The 23,461-nt window shown below is 32.1% G+C and overlaps 1 protein-coding gene across 1 annotated transcript in view; it reads right to left on the reverse strand.

Annotated features, from left to right (window-relative positions):
• Nucleotides 1-6,610: 6,610 nt before the first annotated feature.
• The window catches only part of LOC145254538 (transient receptor potential cation channel subfamily M member-like 2), a 401,110-nt gene continuing 384,259 nt past the window's right edge, over nucleotides 6,611-23,461 (reverse strand). The window contains exons 27-32 of the mRNA XM_080113067.1: nucleotides 22,941-23,035; nucleotides 21,405-21,608; nucleotides 13,399-13,612; nucleotides 11,986-12,105; nucleotides 10,597-10,869; nucleotides 6,611-7,182 (exon numbers count right to left, since the gene is read on the reverse strand). Coding sequence (XP_079969193.1) covers nucleotides 7,078-7,182; nucleotides 10,597-10,869; nucleotides 11,986-12,105; nucleotides 13,399-13,612; nucleotides 21,405-21,608; nucleotides 22,941-23,035 — 1,011 coding nt within the window. The 3' untranslated portion in view covers nucleotides 6,611-7,077. The remainder of the gene's footprint in view (nucleotides 7,183-10,596; nucleotides 10,870-11,985; nucleotides 12,106-13,398; nucleotides 13,613-21,404; nucleotides 21,609-22,940; nucleotides 23,036-23,461) is intronic.

The raw sequence follows: 23,461 nt of genomic DNA on the forward strand, positions 1-23,461 counted from the left end.
ATTTTTTTTGTTTCAGATCACTATATCAACCGAACATTAAAATCTGATATATAATCTTATTCAATTTTGATAAGAGTGGTTCAGTTTGCTCTAGAAACAACTGATTAAAACGTTTATATACAGAATTAGATTGGATGCGTACCAGGGGAGATAACTTTGTTAAACTTACAAAATTTACTTGTGCTGCTAAAACTGAATAGGCTTTAATCTTGAATGACTTAGCTTTGATTTTTTTTTTTTTAATTAATGAATCACCACTTATCAGTTAAAAATAATTTTATCTTTTTTCAAAAGTTTAAACAACAAAAAATTTGAAGGAGGAAAATGTCATAGATGTCTGCCAAAATATTTACTAACAGATGTCAATATTAGTTTGAAAGCCGATTAGATCTCGTCTCAAGCATATGATACAATTGTAGTTAAAGTGTTAAATCAACACTGAATGTCACTTTCTTTGGGTAGTTTGCTATTTTTTTCATTAAAGCTGGTCTTTGTTCATTTTTTCTCTTTTTTTTTTTTTACTAAATGATAATATTAAAAAAAAAAAATGATGAAAATAATGACAGCAGCAGCAGTGTGATCGATGAATGTTACAAAGAAAAAATTTGAACCTTGATTTGAATTTCTGTGAAGAAAATTTTTTTTTTTTGAAGAACACAAAAGAAAAAGCAATTAAAAAAAACTTTTTCAAAAAAATATTTCTAACACTAAACTTTTTTGACATAAGATGGAAAATATGTACAAGTGTTTAAAAATAAAACAGCTAAAGTGAAAAGAAAAAAAAAATGCAAAAAAAAAAAAAAATGCAATCAACCCATTCCTAACTGAAATAGTGTGTTAGTGCATGTACGGGGTTGGGGGGGATTCTAGATGTTAAGGATTGAACATGATGATTTTTTTATATGAGACACTTTATATATATATATATATATATATATATATATATATATATATATATACACACACACACACACACACACACACACACACACACACACACACAAGAAAAGCGTGCCCTGTTGGGTCACCCACTGCACTAAAATTAGATTGTAAATCCAGTTCAATTAAGATAAAAAGACAAAATAAAAAATTAGCCTTTCTGTCCACTATATCCCATATTCTCCTTTATCTCTCCAGCTATGGGTTAAATAGTATGCAAACTGTGGTGATATTTCATAATATTTAAAATAGGCTATTCCAACCTTTTTATTATTTCTATTCTTTATTACCTTTAACTATTAATAAATAGATAAAAAGAAAAACAATAATGGAAGCGAGAGTCATAGATAATGTATAGAATAAAAATGGAGGTCAAGCAATATACGGTGATAAAGGGTGAAAATGATGAGTCCGTTGATGAGTCATTTCCAAATTTCTGCCAACTTGAACAATTAAAATGGACGTTTTGTTTTCAAATATAAGTCAAACCCTAAAATGAGGAATATTTCATCATCTATTTTATGTGCTTAAACTGTATAAGAAACAAGTTGCATAAATTATGAACAATCATTCCATGATCATTACTTACTACGCGTTAGTGCGCTTACACAATTAAACAACAAGGTTATGCAATTTACAAATTTTATATTTATAGTTTCTTTGGGGATTGCTGTTTTTATGTTAATATCATGAAGTCTGTATTTGCACCAGACTACCATAAACAGCAAATAATTCAATAGTTCAAGGTTGAGGTTTGGGAATTCTCTACTTTTTCGGGACGGACATAGGCCAGCAAATAATATCTACTTGTTTATCATATATATATGTATTACATGGTTAATATGAAGTTTAATGAGGCTAATACAAAAGCGCTCAATACTTTCTATTTGTTTTTAAACAAGGTGTAATATGTCTAGTTACTGGTAACTAGCTGACTGAAACATGCTCATGACTGTGTAGCAACATGTAGCAACATATTACTGCTTATGTAAAACAAATAAAAAGTATATATATATATATATATATATATATACACACACACTCTTCAGAATAGTTTTTATTTAATAATCAGTTGTTATGGAAACGTGAGATTGTAAAGTTTACAAAATATTACTGGCAGTAATATTCTATAAGTTATCTCATCTAAACAAGAATTGCTCGATATGCAAGATAGAGCAAATGAATTAAATTGTGATTCAATGAAATTCATTGAATCACCATTTAATTCAGTGAGAGTTTTTTGAAATTCATTGAATCACAATTTAAATATATATATCATTTTTAATACCTACAGACACTAATGTTTCATTCTTCTGGAATCCTCAGTACAGGAAGTTATAATTGCTGTTGGTCTTGGGATTCAAACCCCCGCAACAAAACCATTTTTATCTCCATTTGTAAGGAATATAACCACATGTCCATCATCAACCACAACGATATTCAAGTAAATTTAAACATTTATGAAGGTATAAATGTTATTAAATGTCAATCTACTGTAATTGAGTGTCTGGAGATCACCATATCGCATGTATGCCAACTGATCAACTTTTCATTCACAAACAGTGCTCAACAGTTTAGAATATTTTTGAAAAAGCAAAACTGTTTGTTTTTAAAATAACTTATTTATTTTAAAGTCTTCAGATATTTTGCTATCAAAAATGTCCTTGTATCCATTTAATTACTATTTTTTCTTTTAAATCTTCCTTGAACGAACCATGTCATTGCTAAAAAAAAAAAGAATTTGTTCAGATGTTTCGACTGTTAGAGTTTGAATGCCGGTGTGTGTCACATGATGATGTATTATACAGTAATGAAAAATAATTTACATTTTGAAATATCTGAACACTTTAAAATAGATTTATATAAAAAATATACACATTGCTTTGGCTTTCAAAAATATTCTTTTTGTTTTATCCCACAAATGTTTAAAATGTGAACTTCCTTATTACTTCTCCTCACATGCATACGCACATGTCTCTTTCTCTCTCTATATATATATATATATGCCATACTTATGGGATTCATCAATTAAATGTAATTCAATATGTGTATATATTAACAATGAAGGTATAGATAAAAAAATAAAGGAGTTAAAAACACTGAAAAAAAGAGCAACTATCTCTAAATACTCAGAGATATTAAGAACTATTATAGAGTGTGTGAATCAATATATGCAGAGAGGGCAAGAGAAATACATGAATAGCTAAGTGAGGGATGGGAGATTTGTTTACGGCCGATTAGAATTTCAAAAAAATTTTCTAACATAACTCAATCCCAATACTAAAAAATATTTTAGCACCTATTAAAATATATAGGAAAAACGCTTAACATTGATTCACTCCTCTTTAATATATTAAGTTACATCCAGGTTGAATGACCTAAGGGGAAGTAACTCACTTTTTTATGAAAACTAATATAACAAAGTTTATATGGTAATCTCCAAAAATATCGTTAGGGCTTACAACATGGCCGCCAGAAGAGTCACGTGCACGTGACTCTTCTGGCGGCCATGTTGTAAGCCCTAACGGTATTTTTGGAGATTACCGTTTATATATATATATATATATATATATATATATATATATATAAACATTCAAGGTTATTTGGTAAATTTTTTTAAGTTAGGCCTAAACAGCAATCCATCTGATCCAAATCCAGTGTCACTATTCTATTTCTTTATCCTTCCACTATGCTATTGGCGTGAATATATTTTATTTTGCTAAGTTTTTGATACTTCTATATTATAATAATGAAAACTATTGAATTTCAAGTGAAACAAGTGATACCTAATGCAAGTATAAGGTCTCAATAGTAACATATCCAAAAATTATGAAAAACCAATTAGGTAGCCAAATAATCATTAATGAAAAAATAAATTTGTAAAATGAAACAAAATGACTGTTACATTTACTAAAAAAAAAATGTATAAGTTGACAGGGGAGATAATTAAGTTTTGTTGCTTACATCACGTGATGAACTTAATTCAAAATGTTGGACAAATTTCATTCCCTATCTAAACTTTATCGTAACCTATTTTTGATTAATAATTATTTTTCTAATTTATCGTTTTCTGTAATTTTTGGATATGTTACTATTTGCGACATGACAATTACATTTATTTTACTTGAAATTCAATATTTTTTTGTTATTATAATATAGAAGCACTAAGTTTTTTTCCCCCCTTTTTAAAATAATTCATAAAAAAAGAAAAAAAATTTAGAGTGCAGATCTTTTTTCCTTACACACGGGAACAAAAAAATTGTGTGAAATTTTACAGAGTTTTCTCCCTTTTAGTCCTTCAAAAATAAAAACATTAATTATTATTATGAGACTTTAAGTGTGTCTGTTTACGTTTCTTGTCTCCATATAAATTACATTATCATTTGTTCTTTACTATTAATTAGTGGCATGCACTAAAACAAACCTAAATATCGTGGCATTCCAGCATATTTATTGAGACATTATTGCATTATTTCCCCTGTTTTCTAGCTGGTGATAGAGGAGTTGGTGTCCCTGATGAAAAATCTTCCAACAGAAATTTTAAGAAATTTATCGCATTCTTCGATGTATTATTATTAGTAGTAGTGGTGGTATTATTATTAGTAGTAGTATTGTTATAAGTATTTTGGTATAAGAATGATATTTTTTGTAAATAAAAAATTTTTTTTTTTACTGTAAAGAATGTTTCACATGTAAAATAAGTTTATAGTTACAAGAAATAAATATTACACATTTTTTTTTTAAATAAAAGTAAGAATTGTTCCCATCGTTCCACTTATTTTCATATAAAATATTAATAACAATAATACAAAATGATATAAGATTACATATTATAACACATAATATCTCTTGGAAGATGTTTCATCAGGGACACCAAATCATCTATCACCATCCAGAAAACGGGAGGTAATTCAACAATAAAATTTCTCGAGGAATATGCCGAAATGACAAAATCGTATTTCACAAAATAATTTGATTACACAGCTACAGTCACTAAAACTAATTCCTATTTTTTTTTTTTTTTTGTGAATATCTTTCTTTTACTCCTAGGTAATTCCGGGTAGTTACAGCTTTTTATATATATATATATATATATATATATGTTTATTTTTACATGTAGATTTAGGTATCACTACAAAATTATGAGCATATTTTAGTTAACTAGTTATAGATAACTAGAGACGTCATCAGATGTTACTTTTCCAAAAGTTCAGTTCTTAATAAACATACTCATGATTGTGTAGTGACACCTAAATATTTATGTAAAAATAAATAAATATATCTTGCTCTACTTTGTATTGAGCACTTTCATATAAATTTCATTATTATTCATTCTCTGAATATTCTTAACTTGGAATAATATAAATATATATATATATATTATTAAATAAGTTCAAATATATTAATAACATGGCCTAGAAAACAATTTTTTTCTCAAGTGGTCAATACATGAGTAGAACTTGTATAAATAAAATTGCATAAATATTGGGAATAACTTTACATGGATTGACCAACGTTTTGGCATTAACACACCTTGTCAGATGTTCAACAATGATTATTATCTGAATAATAATTAAACTGCTGATGAGGTGTGTTAACAGAAATGTTGGTTTATCCGTATAAGGTTCTTTCTAATATTTATATAATTTTATTTATAAAATCTTTACTCAGGTATAAGAAATCGTTTTAGTTTATTCACGTAAATTATGTCTGCCAATGTAATTGTTTCTCACTGATCAGCATGCTTGTGCCGCTGAATTAGTTTAAGGTCTTATGCAACTTGCACAACTCCAGACGTCTGAAACAAGCCAATTACAAAGGAATAGTGCAGATATTTCCCTTGACATAAATAACAAACATTAACTTTTTTGTTTAGTTTTCCTTCTTCCAGGTTAGCTGCCACTCCCAATATTATTTCACTCATAGTTGGAAAAGTGATTCAATCGCTCGGCCAAAAATTCAAACACAGAGAGACTTATCTCAATCTTACTGCGGAACCAGACTTATTATACAGATATTATATATTTTGCTATTTTTTTTATTAATACTAAAAATGCTCTTAAATGAATGTCATTCAGACCACAAGATGGGGCATAAACAAAGAAAACCACAAATAAAAAAAATGAGATTATACAAGATTCAAATCCATACATAAGTGGGATCACCTGTAAATGTTGCCTCCTTAATCACAGTGTTTAGTGAATGTTGAATTTTATGCAAATAACTCCGCTCTCAGTCTTTGTGATAAACCTAGTATTATGTTCTTATTGTATAATCACTTTGAATTTGAAGTGGAAAATATGAACATTTTTATATACTATTCTAAAGTTATATATATATATATGATGGAGAGTCAGATAGAAATTTATAAATAAATGCACACAGATACACACATATACATACATATATATCAATAACATGCACAGATTCGATCCAAGACAGCAGACCTTGCACATACAAAAGGCTCGATATCACTTTAGATAGAGCTTTATAAAAAAGAATAAATATTTAAACCCCTTTTAAAATAATTTCTTTTTTAAATGTTAATTATTGTGTGTGTATACATATAGATTATATATAAATAAACAAAAAATATTAAACATAAAATAATGGCAAAAATAGATGATTTAAATCTAACATAGCATGGGTTGATGTTTGCAAAATATATTAATTTTTTTTTTTTTTTGATAAGTGCGAAACATTTTTTTTTTTTTGAGGGGATGGTAGAGCAAACTAAAGTTTAAAAATATTGAAATGCAAGACAAAAGAAAATGGAAGATGGGGACAGAGAAACCGTTAGTGACTCCTTGTTCATCCCCTAAAACTTGATTTCCTGAGTTAAACAAATGACAATTGAAGAAAAAAAAAAAACGTAGAGAATTCTTGAATATATATCTAAAATGCATTCACTTACACTCTAAAAGAAAAAAAAAACAAACGAGAACCAATGATGGAAATGCTGCTGCTGATGATGATGAAAATAATGATTTAGACAATGATGATGATGATGATGATGATGTGTGTCAGTTTGTTCTTACTCCCATTCCTAACATTTTCTCTTTCGGAATTGTTGGATATCGTCCGGTTATTTTATACATGATATTTTTTTAACGTCGATTACTCCATTTGTACGCATAATCAGTTGTAAGCATCATGAATCCTTGCCGCTTCTTGTACAATTACGGCTTCATTTCCAACAAGTTTCACATAGGGGGACACTTCTTTCCATTTGACACTAGCTTCCTGAAAGTTTAAAAATAAAAAAAACGAAATAAATATTAAAAAAAAAAAACGATTTAAAAAAGAAAGTTTGCATAAATATTTAGAATAAAATAAAACAAAAGGTAGCATTTAAGTTTTCTAAATAATTTATTGCACTTTTATCACTTTTTTTTTTTTTTTTTTTTACAAAGGAATCACCACTTATCAAGGCCTGGAGGACACTCGAAGATAAGGGTTAATGAGTGTATGGTAGACAATATCATAGTAATCATTATTAGTGGAAACGTGGTTAAATTAGATTACTTAAGGGTACGGCTCATCCAGAACTTGATTATGTTGGACTTGAAGACTACCATATTGTAGTCAGTTGGAAAATGGAAGAGAGTTCCACAGACGTGCAGTTTTAACAGTTCATACAAATAAAGAACAAACTAAAAAACAAAGCTTTATGGTATATCAACTTTAGTTGGCTCATATGCCAAAATCAAATTTATTTTTTATACTATATGCATATATATATATATATATATATATATATATATATATATATATATATATATATATATATATAAGGGGTGGATGTAGTTTGCTTGGAGCATTGTACAGTATGTAGTTAAATAGAATTGTAGAAGGTGGTACAATGCAGAGGTAACAGAAACTGCTTCAGCTTGTCTTTCCATTACCTCTGCATTGTACCGCCTTCTACAATTGTATTTAACTATATATACACATACGTAGTTTGTTGTTGATTTTTTAAACGATATTAAGGTTAACGTCTCCGCCTCGGAGATCCGGTGTTTTTCTTAGAAAGTCACCCATTTTTTATTTGGATGTATTTTTTATTTATTTATTATTTTTAAAAACAGTAATCTACAGACACAGAGGAGTAGGGCTCCGAAACACGCGTGTTTGTAGATTACTGTTTTTAAAAATAATATATATATATATAAGAGCAAATAGTTAATAAAACATGTTAAAAAAACACTTTGAAAAAGAGTTAAAAACATATTTAATTTGAAAAGGAAACACTAAATAAGTGGATAGTCCTTAATCCGCAGAGTTTCGAAGAAATACTTTCCTTATAATAAGAGGGTAGGATTTAGCAAAATGCAGAATCGGATTTTGCTTGCAAAAGTTTTTGATGAAACTACAAGTAAGTCAAAGATCTTACTTGATAACAAAAAGTGAAGCAGAGGGAATAGGGTGAAGAAAAAAGTGATTTCATGTGAATGGATAGTCTGGTGAAAGGTAAAGTATCCAATGACGGTAAAATCCAAAAATGCAAATCCAAGAAAGTTTTTTATTTTTTATATATATATATATATATATATATATATATATATATATATATATATATATAGTGTGTGTGTGTGTGTGTGTGTGTTGGGATGATTAATCGAAATCAAGAATTGGAAAAATCAGAACTTTTTAGGGTATCGGAAAAATTATGGCCTAATTTCCAATTCCCAATAGATTCTTTTTTTTTTTTGACAATAAAAATATGAAACAAGCACAGATTATTTTTTATAAGACCATAGAATTTTTTTAGGGACCATAGAATGGGTTATAAATCTCATTTACAGATTTAACATTGATTCGCAGAGTTTAATTTATTTTATTTATTGGTCATTTATGAGAGATAACTTGCCTATTCCCTTTGTCAACTTTTTGCACTTATTCACTAAATGTCTAGATATCCCCATCTGAGGAAGTTCACTTGATTATTAAAAGGTTAAATGCTCCAGACTTTTTAAATTTCATTGATGCCAGCTGTATATTGACAGAAAAGCTCTGATGAGTTTATCAAAATCTTGAATGATACAAAGAGACTAGTCCAATTAGTGCTGGATTTTATTTATTTTATTAAGTGAATCTGATTCCCACCCCAAAAAGAAAAACAAAATAGATTATCCTTTTTCTAGGATGATTACGAGAGAACATCATGACAAATTTGGTGGAAAGAAAAGTCAAGGATTATTTTAGAATTTAAAGTAGGGGGGGGGGGATCAGTTTTGTATGCAAATTCAATGTAAAATGATTAGCCATATTTTAAATGGGAGTTAAATTCACTGCATTTGTTTTTTCTGATATATTAAGTGATTTTTATGATTGAATTTTGAAAAAAAAATAAATAAATAAAAAAAAAATTAATCTGCACCCCCCCCCACCTCTGCTTCCTGGCTGATTATAGCATATCAAAAAGTTCTTGTTAAATCATCCTATTCAATAATCTATCTCTACCCAAGTTCCACCGTAACTGATCATATTGTCTCATTATCTACCTAACACTTATTAACCCTCATCCTAGAGTGTCTCCTGGGCCTTAATAAGCAGTGACCGACTCCCCAAGGAAAAAAAAAAAAAAAAAAAAAGGCTAAAACTTATATAGATTAAAATATTGTTGTTGGTTGGTTGGTTGGTTTTGTTTTATGGCATATCAACCCTTTTCAGGTTATTTAATACCGAATCCAGTGATTTTGAAGAAAATGTTTTTTAATAGAATACATTTTTTTTTTCAAGTCGGTTTCTATTTAACCCATAGTTGGGACCCTTACAGGTACTACCACTCTGAGTCAGAGTGGACCTGGGAGCAATGGCAATTAAGAGGTGACTCCACACACCCCAAAGCCCACAAGCTGGCGTCTCACCATTGGATATATTTTAAGGTCATATCCAGGACAATTAAAATATAGAGGGAGAAAGCCATCATCTATCTATCTACTATTATATAAAAGGAACTTTGTGTGTGCGTGTTTGTGAGTTCGTTCCCTCTGGACTCAAAACGGTTGGGCTAATTTTTATGAAATTTCATATGACTGTAACTTTATGCACTTAGCAGCGTTCTTAGAAAAGTTTTGTACCAGAATGTTTTTAATAAGTGTTGATAATCGAAATAATCCAATGAAAGAGAGAACAGGCGATTTTTTTACCACATTTAACACCTTATACAGCCTAACATCACAAGTGCATTTGAGAAGTTTTATTACGACACAAACGGAAAGGCCGGGCATATAAAAAAATCAACAGTAGGTTATTTTATATGACAGTGGTGCATTCAAAATAAATGTTTCTGTTTAGAGCGCAATTGAACCATGATACTTGACTTTTGCATTTTAAACCTTAATTAAAGTTATTTACAGATAATTTTATAAAATCAACAGTAGGTTCTCTACAGTACAATGTAGACTACAATGTATTGTGGAATAAGTCACTGCAGGGAGGTATGTGAAGTTTCCTCCTGGTGTTTCACGATTGGTCCCCAACTAGAGTAGGTAATCAACCGACTTGATTGAAAAAAATGGGTGATTTCAGCAATTTTGATGATGAAAGCGTTAAACATTTGTTGGTCATAATTCAATCCTGGGCAACCTCGGGTTTCCCTACTATTAGTCATTAATATCAATGAAATAAAAATTTACAAAGAGAGTGGCCTACCTCTAAAATACGCGTGTCAAAAGTGTCAGCAAAATCGTAGTGAAAATTCCAAACTTCAGCTTCTACCCAGGCGTTGTCCGTGTTTCGGGGGTCATCAACGTAACCTTTGTACAATAAGCACGCACTAAATCCTTGGTTATCCTGTTCCGTGCGAAGACTTGTCCGTGAGCCGGAGAGCATAGGTAACATCGATTGGCTGGTGGAACGCGATGGACTAGACAAAGATGCGCTGCTGCGTGGGCAAGGTACGGACGATGCAAACTGGGCAAAAAACTGTAAAGGTGGGTGGAAAATACGTTTCCATGGTTACAACAATTTAAAAGTAGAAGAGAAAATTAAAAACAAAATATAGCGGTGACTGTTATATATGATGATAAAATATCATGAAATAAAATGGAGACAAAATGTTATGAAAGACAAAATTAAAAAGAAAAAAAAAAACTGACACAAATTAAACAAAAAAAAATCAAAAGCTTAAAAAGTAAAGAAACACAAACACAAAATAGAAGTCTGTCATTTTCAGAATGAACTAAGCAAATAAAAATAAATTAAAACAAATAAATCTACATGTTATATATAAAGGTGATAGCGAAAATGGTAATGGCTTAACCTGAAGTACTAAATGTTTTGGTTTCGATTCTAGCTGATGGCACTAAAATCATATATATATTTTTTAACTTTAAATCATTACTATATATTGGGTAAAATATAATAATAGCGGACTAGCTCTATAATAACAAATACAAAATCTTCATAAATTAAAATATCATATCTCAGTGTATTTTTTAACCGGACAATGCTAGGTGACCTGATAATATATAAAGTGAAGATGATAACTGATATTCTATTGATGGGAAGAACTAAAAACAAAAATAAAAAAAAAAACTGGTTTGTTTGTAATTTAGGCCAAATTTTCAGTGTTTTTAAAAAAAACTTTAATTAATTTCATTGATTTTTAATATTTACCAGTGATCAATATTTCATTCTTTTAGTCATAAATAAAGGCAGAGGAGTTTGTACCCTCTAACATGTGCCACCCTGTCACCCATAACACCAAAATCAAATACAATTGTTGAATAAGTTATTTCTGTTCATAACAGTCTTGAATAAACTCTAGATAATCTGTGACAGTGAAAATGGCTGAGGTATGGTCTTGTTCAGTTTCAGGAAGTTCACCTTTCAAGGCACTTTGAAAATGGGATTAGTTTATTGCTAATCACCCGAGGCCCTCCTTTCCAGGGAATACTGACTGGGCTGCTCATGCATTTTTATAGGCCAGTGTATGCTAATTCTAGTAGACTGACTTTTCAACTTAATACCTAACCTTGTGTCTAATTTTCTATTTCCTGGAAAGGCGAAAAAAAAAAAAATTTAAATAGCAATTATTACCTGAATCATATCAGTTTGATCAAGCTCAGTTTTGGAATCGACATCATGTTCATCAAATACAGATTTCATAAATGCCTCACACAGCGTACTGTATGGTGTAGTCAGTCCATGTAGTGCATCCTGAAAAAGAAACATTTTAAAATGAAACGACTCATAAAACTGATCCAGCTTTATGATCATTAGGTATCTCCGCAGTGTTATGTAAAACGTCAGCATTGTACACATTAACAGCCACGTCATCATTTCGTGTGTTTGTGTCAATTTCTATGGATGGTCATTCGTGTTATAATGGTTTGTGGAAGTAACATATTTTCTTTTTTGTTATGGATAAAAAAACAATATAAGACAATGTAAAACAAATAGATTTTTATCAACGAACTACACAGACGAGAGATAATAAAACAAAATTTATTTTAACGTCTTCTGTTGACACTTATGTGTCTAAAGATAATGTTACTAATAGGCCTCCATACTTTTTTGTAAAAAGACGCAAAAAAAAAAATAAAATAAACATCACACTATCAATTTAAATAATAAAATTAAAACGAAAAGTGTTGGAGGTACCTAATGATCATTATATTCTGGTTAACATCTGTTTTACATACTGATATGTGTTGAATGACTTTTGGAAATTGTCTTCCAAACTAACTTATTTCTAACTAGGTTTTTATTTATCCTTCCTTATTTATAACTCAAGAACTCTCATTTTTTTTTTTAAGTGATCACACCAATGTCTGTACACTTCTCTCTGTACTGTTCATATTAAATATTCCTTTGCACCATTTCTCGTAAAAGCAAGTGTGGGTTAGCCATACTGAGGAGATCTTATTTGGGCTGCAAATATTGTGTAATTTTGATTATTTAGTTAAGGTTTACTTGAATGGAAAATTATCTTCATACAAGGCTGTCCTGACAAACTCCTGTACAGAGAGGCCTTAGACACCCAAAGACATCCAAGCTCTCTTCTTTAAATGCTGATATGTGTTAGAATATTTGTTTTTAAAAATTGACTTCTAAACTAACCTATCTTAACCCAGTTTTATTTATTCCTCATTTATAAGTCAAGAATACTCATTGATTTATTTTTCAAAATGATCAAATCAATGTCCCCTGTTCTACACAAATCTCCCCATACTGTTGCAATTAAATATTTTCTTGATTTCATCAGATCTAAGAATTACATCAGAGAGAAGGAAAGAAGAAAAAAGTTTAGGGATGAAATATCCAGAGTTATTTGCAATATGTTGACAGAACAGGACTCCAGATAAGATGCCAGTCAAAGATGTTTTGTATGGGCTGGGATCGAAGAATACCCCCATATTATTTTACAATATGAAAGGTTTAGTTTCTTCTTGTTAAATCGTCCCACCCCGTGCCATTGATAACAAGGGCATTTCCACCAAAAAGACTCACCCCAGGTAGGCAGAAAAGATATTCATCAGCATTCTCTTTTCGTACAGCAATGAATTCCAGAACTCTTTTGCCATCAACATATAAGTAATTCATAGGCTGAAAATCGCTGGTATATTTCCTTCGCCATCGTGTCACCACAGAACGCATAACGTGATTGGGACCCCATCGCCATAGTGCTCCCTTTCCACGGATACCAGTACGACCCATCGGGTTTCTGAAGAAAAAAAAATAAATGGTAAAATAGAGGAAAATTGTAAAGTTAGTTGAATAGTTTTAAACGAAAAGAAAGAAAACGCACAAAGATTTCAACCAATTTTTCATTACCAGAAAAAAAATCTTTAGTATTTTTAACATCATTTACAGTAAGACTGGCAGAACAAGTGCTACATATCTTCAAAACGTCTGAATCGGATGAGGCTCATAATATTCAGTAGTCATCATCTTTTTATCCATATCCAAATTATCAACCCTGACTCATACTAGATAACGTGAGAATGCACTCATTACTTCTGAAAAACAAAAATATAATGCCCCCCCCCCCACATGTCAATCGATTTAAAAATTAGATTCAGTCTCTTTCCCAGCAGACTTTCAAACAAGTCGGGCACAGTTCAACTGGCTTTCCATTTTAGCATGGTTTTTAAAACTTTAATAACAGATCCCATCAAACACCTTTCCAATTATAACAGTCATTTTTATACAGTTTTTACAGTTATACATTCCTAAAATCTTAAGGGCGTTCCAAAAGTAATACCTCATATTTTTTATTCCACTCTAATGGATCTGAGGAGATTCCAAATTGCGTTGTTATGATGATTGAATTTATGCATTCACAGCCTGAAAGTTTCATCTCTGTTGCAGATAATGACAATATGGAACTGTAAAAAAGCAACCTCTTGTGAACGTGCATCAGAAGCAGAGATGCGTCATTGAATTCCTGGCAAAAATGTATTGAGAATGGTGTTGACTTTGTAGAAAAATAAATTTTGGAACACAAAAGGTTGCTCATTTTCATGGTATCACTTCTGTCTTTTTAGCTCTTCAACTTTGAGTTAAAAACAGGATGCTTTACTTTTGAAACGAGTCATTTCACAAGTAAATTACTACGTATCTTATACATCAGTATATTTCTCTCTATTTGTTTACCCTGACTGTACATGTATTTTTCATTGTGTTTGATATGATTAACACAGCTTTTTGTTAGTATTTGTGATTTTTATCCCTTTATATCACGTTTCTTGTATCTCATTTGTGATTGTCCTTGAAAAACAGTCATCATGATGACAAATGTATGTATATATATATATATCTATATATATAAAAGCGAAAATGTATGTGTGTGTGTGTGTTCGCTTTTTCTGTATGTCAACAAAAGGCTTTTTTCAGAGAAGCGGTCACTCGCTTCATAACTTTTTAAAACTTTTTATATCACATATAAATCGTAATATCTCACAGTTAACAACGAAGCTTGCCTGTCTATTTAATTTGCTTGATTTCGGGAAGATAAATATTCAACATTTGTCTCTCGCCACATGTGGGTTAGTCTTTTTCCTATAACATCTTGGGGGGGGGAAAAAAAAGCGTTCAGCAGTAAATGAAGGTACTATCCCGCAGTCAAACTTGACCTCATTAACTCATTAAAATGGGCACCTGCTAAATCCAAGTAATTAAATAAATTCAAATGTGTTTCTGTTAGCATGTCGCGGTGGGGTTAACGTTGCACTTTTTTTTTTTTTCACACTTTAATTTACAACTTTGCCTCAAGGGTTCGGGTTCGATCTTCATACTTACTTTTTTTTTTAACCCCCACCCCACCCCCGGAGTTTCCACACACACCTCCAAACACCCGGGCAATGCCGGGTACCCCTCGCTAGTCTAATATATAAAAGGCAAAATGTGTGTATGTCTTGCAAAAACTTGACAGAGGCGACTGATTTTCATGAAATCAGTATCATTTTAAAGCTCGACTCTTCAGACGACAAATATTGAAAAATTGGCTAAAGAATTCATTCCTTCACCCTCAACTGGGCAGTTTTGTACACGAGTGGGTCGGTTTTTTGCATCACCGTTTTCGCAAGTCATCATATCAGCTGAATTGACCGCTTAATTTCAACGTTCCGAACTTCTGGTTGGACGATGGAGACATCGATAAAGATGTCACTTTTTTCCCTCCTTTTCATTACGTGTTCGAGCCTGCCTGCCTGCCTGCCTACTACCACTTTTTTTTTCTCTCCACCCAAACTGCCTACTGTTGTTTCGCCCCTTCCCTACTACCAATTTTTTTTTTAACCCAGCCCCCCCCCCCCATCACCACCACTGGGGTCCCTTATTCGACCTCTCTACTATACCACTTTTTCCAAAACACTTTTTAATCCTCCCCTCCCTGAGGTTCCTTACTACACCTCCACACAACGCCGGGTACCCTTGCTAGTATATATATATATATATATATATATGTGTGTGTGTGCGTTTATGTAAAATCAATTATTTCTTAATCATTTTTTAAATCTTTTTATTACTGCTCTCTTGTGTATTTAAGAAAACACAAAAGATGGAAAAAAACGTATAAATAGAATTCACATCATATTCTCTACTAGTCAGTCACCGAAATTCTCAGACTCTCACTCACATCGGTAAAATGTACTCAGAATTCAGCAAAACAAAAGAAAAATGTTTAATGCCTATAGCAGTACTTTGAAGAACATTGCTGATTCTTTCTTCTGATCTGGACCATGTGGTGTAATGTGGAAAAATAAAATGGCTGGTTACTTTTAATAGCGCCAAAATCCAACTTCTCTTCTTGCACTACGGATGCTCAGATTGTTGTTTTGTTCATTTAAAATGAATGGCTCTCTTCAAGAAAGCTTCTTGTTTTGATAAGCTCTTAGGATTTACTTTCATTCCAGATCTAAAATCGAAGACTTGTTGGATAAGTGGTTGGATCATTCTACTGCTCCAGAAAGTATCCAACTTTTGATGTAATCCTTTACCTACATAAGGGTCATATACTAACTAATATGGAGTTCTGCTATCACACCTGTGGAGATGGTGCTCAAAGCGCTCTTTTTTTTTTTTTTTACATGGAGGTCACCACTTATCAAGGCCTGGATGCCACTTGGGGATAAGGGTTATTGCGTGTACAGTAATCAATGGGATAAAATTGTAATCGTTAGTATTGGAGATTTGATAAAGTGTCTTAAGAGGGCGATTCATCAGGAAATTTGTTTATGTTGGACTTGAAGACATCCAAGTTGTAGTCAGGTGGGAAACAGGCAAATGGAAGAGAGTTCCACAGACGTACACTTTTAAGAAAGAAGCTTTGTTCATGAAATCTACGTTTTGATTTAGGCATAGATAAAGAGTGGGGAAAATTACTGACAGTGGTTTCAGCTAGACGGGTGTTTTTCGTGAAAGATTGGCGAGGGGGAACCAGAGATTGAAGCTCGGACGAGCACTTGCCATGGAAATAACGATAAGACAAAGACAGGCTCGCAACGTCTCTTCTGTGGGAGAGAGGTTGCAGGGAAGAGAAAAGGGCATCCCCCACTAAGCCACAAAGTCTATTTTGTACTCTGTCAAGGCAGGATAGGCTGTTTTTTAGCAGCTCCAGCCCAGATGTGTCAGCAGTACAACACTTGGACGTACTTGGCTTTTATACAGATAGAGAATTATGTCAGTAGTGAGATATCTTCTGGAACAGTAGAAGGATCCCACCGTTTTCCCAGCGATCTGGGCAACAGACTTGATGTACGTATTCCATTTCAGATCAGGAGTAAAGGTCAAACCCAGAAGCTTGTCAAAACATGGAGCCTCCCAAGACGAGAGCCATCCACTTCAATTGATGCCAGATGGAGATCAGAGCGTCTATGATGTAGAGATAGGAGCTTGGTCTTAGATGCATTAAAAGTAACCAGCCACCTCTTCCCCCACTGTACAACACACTCAAGATCAGAGGAGAGAGAATCAGTCACTTACAGCCTTTGATGTGTTGCCATAGATGGTCGTGTTATCAGCAGAGACGTCAACGAATGATTTAAGTATGTGTTTTGGGAGATCACTGATGTAGATCAGAAAGAGAGTTGGGCCCAGCATGGACCCCTGAGGGACTCCAGCATTAATACTCTGGGCCTTTGATTTCTGCCCATCAACCACTATTCTTATGAGCCTATCAGAGAGAAATGATTTAATAATTGAGAAAACATTTCCAGTTATACTGTAGCTAGAAATCTTGTGAAGTAAGCCCTTATGCCATACTTTATCGAAGGCCTTTGATATGTCAGGAGCAATTGTCCTAGAAAGGAAGCCTTTGTCGAGAGATTCACTAATCCTACGAGATATAACCGTTAGCATATCTGAACGTAGATCTAGAACGGAAACCATATTGCATGTCACTAAGAAGGTTGTTTCTACTGAGGTGGTTGACTACTTCTTTATTTAATATGGATTCCAACAACTTACTCATGACACACAGGAGACTTATTCGTCTGTACTGAGAGGGAGATTACTTATCACCAGAATTCTTAAATGCAGGGCATACTGATCTTTCTTGTGTTTAAAATCTACTTCACAATCTAGTGGTGAACAATGATTTCTTCTGTTCATTTTTTTATCCTTTTTGTCATAAAAAAGATGTCAGTTCTCTTCTACTCTCTTATTTCTCGGCTGAGCTTCAGTCTCTGGTTCCTACTTGTAAAACTTTCACAGCAAAAGCGCATCTTTCTTCTACAATTGCAAAGAACTTTCTTTACTTCATTTCGCTATGTACCTAACATCAAACAGAATTCCATGAACAGAGTTTTTTTTCGAAGAACTTATCTGTTGCCACCAGATTTCTTCTCTGAAGGCTTCAACATGGTCACTTCAAATCTAATACCAATAAGCACTTGTCAAAAATGTTCTTCATAAGTCATTAATCTTAAGTGGCTCTTATCTGTAGTACATGGTGACATTAAAACATTTCCATTTAAAAGAAATCAGCATAATCTATATATCTATAAAAGTGGAAGTGTCTATCTGTCTGGGTACATTTCCCTACACAATCACTGTCAATTTTCAGTCTACAGACTCGAAATTTGATATACAGGGTACTGAAATTTGAGAACATCTTTGTAATCGGTTTTCGGCCCAAAATTTGGCTGTTAAGGGGTCAAAGTTCAATGATTTGACCTTTGAGAACTCTACCAAACTCCTCTGCCAATTTTGGGTCTAAACACTTGAAATTTTGGATATAGGTTCCTTGGCCATGGATCTAACTTAATAACTTTATTTGAGCGCAAAACAATAAATGTTAAGGGGTCATAATAGGGGTCAAATTTTTTTAAAAAATTTTAATTTTTTTAATTTGGTAGAGACCGAAGCGGTCAAATTTTTTTTTAATTTGACCGCTTTGGTCTCTACCAAATTTCTGGTCTAAACATTTGAAATTTTACATAAAGGATATTCAGAGATAGGGCAAGCTTTTTAGTTGGTTTGGGTCGAAAATTTGAGTTACCAATATATAAATGTATGTATGTATGTATGTTTGCATGTCTACCAAAAAACTTTCGACAGAGGTGACAGATTTTTACAAGATCAGTATCGTTTTGAAGTTCGACCTTTCAGACGACAAATATCGAAAAATTGTCTAAAAACATTAATTTCTTCACCTTGAACTGGGCACTTTCCTACAGGGGGGGGGATCGCTTTTTTCGCCGATATTTTCGAAATTCATCCTCTCCTTTTTATTATCTAGCCTTAATTACAACCGTCGTCACTTTCGGTTTGGCGGTAGTCGTAACAGCAAAGACGTCATGTTTTTTTCCCATTCTTTTCCTCCTTTGCGGTACGGGTTCGCGCCTGCCTTCCTACTACCACTTTTTTTTTTTTGCTCAACACACACCTCCAAATACCCGGGCAACGCCGGGCTGAAATGCTAGTAAATAAAATATAAACACATATTCCCTTTGTTTATTATTTAGTCTCCAAAAATTATAAGATGAAAAAAAAAGATTGTGAGTTCTTAATAACTTTAAAACAATACTTGCCCGAGATCAGTTTATATTTTGAGTTGTCCAGTAAGTGATAACTAAGGCTAAGACAACAGCATATTATTTTCATTGTTTTGACTCTACAGTGTGTATCCGTTGATATCTTATATGCTTTTATATAGAGTGATGTAATTCTCAGTTGATTAACTGTGTTGAATATATAATCAAGAGTCAAAACAATAAAAAGAATATGCTGTTGTCATAGCCCTAGTGATAACATAGCAGAGATCTATTTCAAATTTAGCAATTTTTTTTTTTTTTTTGCTTTTCATACTTCTTTGGGCATCTAGTGTTAATTATGTTCCCAGTAGTAAATAATATTTTGTACTATATTCTGGGAGATGACTTTGATGAAGAGAATACCAGTATTCCAAGTTAAAATCCTGTCAGCTATGGATGCTGGCAAACTTCATGTGGTCCTGTAGCAGTGATTAACTATTAATATTAAATTTACACCAGACAACAAAAAATGTCCTACGCTGTCACTGAAAGGGGGAGCATCTCAACTCCCTCCCTATTTTAGTTTGCCTAAAAAGGCTTCCACACAGCACATCAGTGTGTTGCAATCACTTTGAGACACGATGCAGACGAACAGGATTTACATACTGAGAAGCGATTAGTCTTTTGCTAATCACTTAAGGTGCTCATACAGTAGAATGCTGATGGGGCTGCCCAGGCAATTTTGGTAGGCCAGAGTGTATTTCTCATAGTGTGCTGGCTTTTCTAAACCACAACTAACGTTGTGTCTGACCTCTTGGAGAGAAGGTAAATAAACTCATACACACAAGATCAATCAAAGATATTTCAACATTGAATTTTTCATTTTGGTTATATTTCCATGTTATGTTTTTGATTTTTTGAGATGAGGATTAATTATTTGTATTATTTGGATTCTTCAGACTACTGTTCTCATCTTGAGTGCTATTTTCACAATATTTTGGTTGATGTAACCTCCGACCTTCTTCAGTTGAACTCATGAATCTTGTTGAACTCATGAATCTTTCTGTCAAACTTGGGAATGCTTCTGTTAAATTCGGGAATCTGCACGGAATTTCAAATGAAACCTCTTATTTAATCCACAGGATTAGCATGCGCTCATTCTCTCAGACATAACTTGGGTAGAAGTTCTAAGTGACTGCAATTGCATTTTGGGTGTGGTCCACACTGAGGATTAAATCTTCAACTTCCAGAAGAGTGTAATTTTACAATTGAACTTTATCGACCACTCCATGGGTTCCGTTTTAAATTCTGTGCAGATCCCCAAATTCAACAGAAAGATTGCAGAGTTTGACAAACTACACTTAAAGATAATCAAAGATTACATCAACTGAAACATGTGAATAACACTTAAGATGAGAACAGAAATCTGAAGAATCCAAAAGATACGAATAATTCCATGTTGTATAAAACTTAACATATTTTAGTTTGGATTACTTTGTCATTTTATTGGATAATTTTCTTCCATGCTAAAGGCCGTCCTTCCTGTACAGATGAATTTTCTAAAAGAATTGGGGGAAACCAATGCCAAAAATAGAATCAAGCTGGCTAAAAAAATTGTATCATGTTGAATCATGTTTTTGTACCAAAATCTGTTTTCAATATATTAAAATGTATTAAAAACCAAACTTCATTTCATAAAGCCTATCTTAACATTTAATAAGTTTAATAATAATAATAATAATAATAATAAATTAACTGTGACTTACTGTGTATAATAATATGGATAATAAGGATAATAATAATAATAATATAATATAAATAAGAATAATATAATAAGAATAATAATATAATATAATAATGAGAATAATAATATAATATAATAATAAGAAGAATAATAATAATATAATAATATAATATAATAATAATATAATATAATAATAATATTATAATAATATAATAATAATAATATAATAATAATAATAATAATATAATGATAATAATAAGAAGAATATAATAATAATAAGTTTAACTGTGACTTACTGTGGAAGTCCAGTTGGGTCCAATTTATATCGCACTGGTTGTGAATCAATTGTTATCCACGAGCGTCTGTCTACTTCTCTGGTGGTGTTTTCTTGCCTGTAAGTTACAACAGCATTCCACATTGGTTTGAAGATGGGGAGAGCAGGCTGTTCTAAGCGCTCATCTTCAGTCATCTGGGAACGGAGCTCTTCTTGTGCACGTAACCTGAAATTTCCAAATAAAATTCTTTTTAATTTTATTTCTTTTAAATTGCTTCAATATCTATCAATAGCCATAACGACAAGAAATATATTTGTCCAATCTTTTCATTATTCTGTTGATACAATCACTAAAAAACATGTAATACATACCATACAAAATGAAGAACAAAGACGGGGGAGGAGAATTACAAGGTGCCTTCAATAAGTTTCCAGACCTTTTTGTACAGGTATTTAAAAGTTATTTGAAAATTCAGTATGTTATTGCTATACATACTATGAGATGACTGACCAATTTTTATGATTTCAGATACAAATGAACAGCTACAGCAGGAATTAGAATACACTCTACTAAAGCCTGATTGTCATAGCTGGTGAATTTCAAAAATAAAAATCGGGACATGAAGGCATTCTAGAAGAAGGATATACAATAAAATTCTGTTTTAAACTTGGAAAAAATGCCACAGCAGCATATGGAATGCTTCAGACTGCTTTTTTTGCATCAATCAAGCATCAATTTTTGAGTGGCATAAGAGATTTAAGGAAGGCAGAGAGTCTGTGAGGGATGGTGGGAGGAGTAAGGAAGTTAGAATGCCAGAATTGATTGGCCAAATAAAGAATTTTATTGATAAGAACCATTGTGTGTCTATAGAGGCAATAAGTGCACAGTTTGATGTCAGTGTGGGAACTGTACATACATTTATTTACAAGGAACTAAAGATGTGGAATATTTGCGCGAATGCACCAATCCACAATTCCATCTTTTTCACAAACTATTTGACCAAGATGAGCATCAAGACAGTTCCTCACCCTCCCTATACCTTGCTTCCTGCGAATCTTCGTTATTATCTAAGCTCAAAGAAAACCTTAGAGGCTGTCGTTATGAGACAATTGAAAAAATGAAAGAGGCTGTGACGAGGGCCATTGACACGTTCACACATGGTGGGTAGCTAATCTTTATAAGTCTTGAACTTTTAAATTTGCAGACAAAGAGCAAAGATCTTTCTTATGTGGACAGGAAAAATTATGTATGGGAATTCTAAAAGATCCAATATTTTTATGGGGCAATTCTGGTTTCTGATTGGTTGCTAGCAGGATGTGGTTCCATTTAATTGGTCAGTTTCTACCACTAGTGTCTATATTAATACGCTCTCATTATATAAAAAATATTGCAACAGTTTAAATGTAATATGAGCCAACACTTCATTGCTCAACTCCCTACTTAGTGTCCCTGTAGACATGGTCCCTAATTCACAGGAGTCCTTTATGTCTCAGAGGTATTTTGCATTGTTTAGGGTGAATATGAATAAAAAAAAAATTTTAAATCAGAAATACTTACTCAAGTATGTCCTCATCAACGAATACAATTTCATTTTCAAAGAACATATCTTTAGGTTTTGTGTAGGTTTTTGGATCATAAACATTGTAGTTAGACTGTAAAAAAAAAAAAAAAAAATTTTAATGTTAAAAAAAACAAAAACAAAAAACAAACTTGATTATTCGGACTACTGTTCTTATCTTGGACGTTATTTCCACAACGTTTTGTCCGAAGTTGCCTCTAACCTATTTCAGGTGGATGTTGTCAAATTTGGGAATCTGTATGGAGATTTGAATAAAGTCCTTTAACAAATTAATGGAGGATGGATTGTCCTTGTTCCATCAGCCATGATAAGGTAAGTCTTAAATACTCAATTATATTTTTAATGTCACATGTACTACAGGTTGAACCATCAACATCCAGGAGATGGGCACTTACAACTAATTATTATTTAGTACTTAATCTATTGTGCCACAATGATCTGAGAACAGTTGTCTAAATAATATAAATTAGTCATCAAAAATTCTGAATCACAAAAACCT

Source organism: Euprymna scolopes, chromosome 3, assembly GCF_053919585.1.
Source record: "Euprymna scolopes isolate OS-2025 chromosome 3, ASM5391958v1, whole genome shotgun sequence".
NCBI lineage: Eukaryota > Metazoa > Mollusca > Cephalopoda > Sepiida > Sepiolidae > Euprymna > Euprymna scolopes.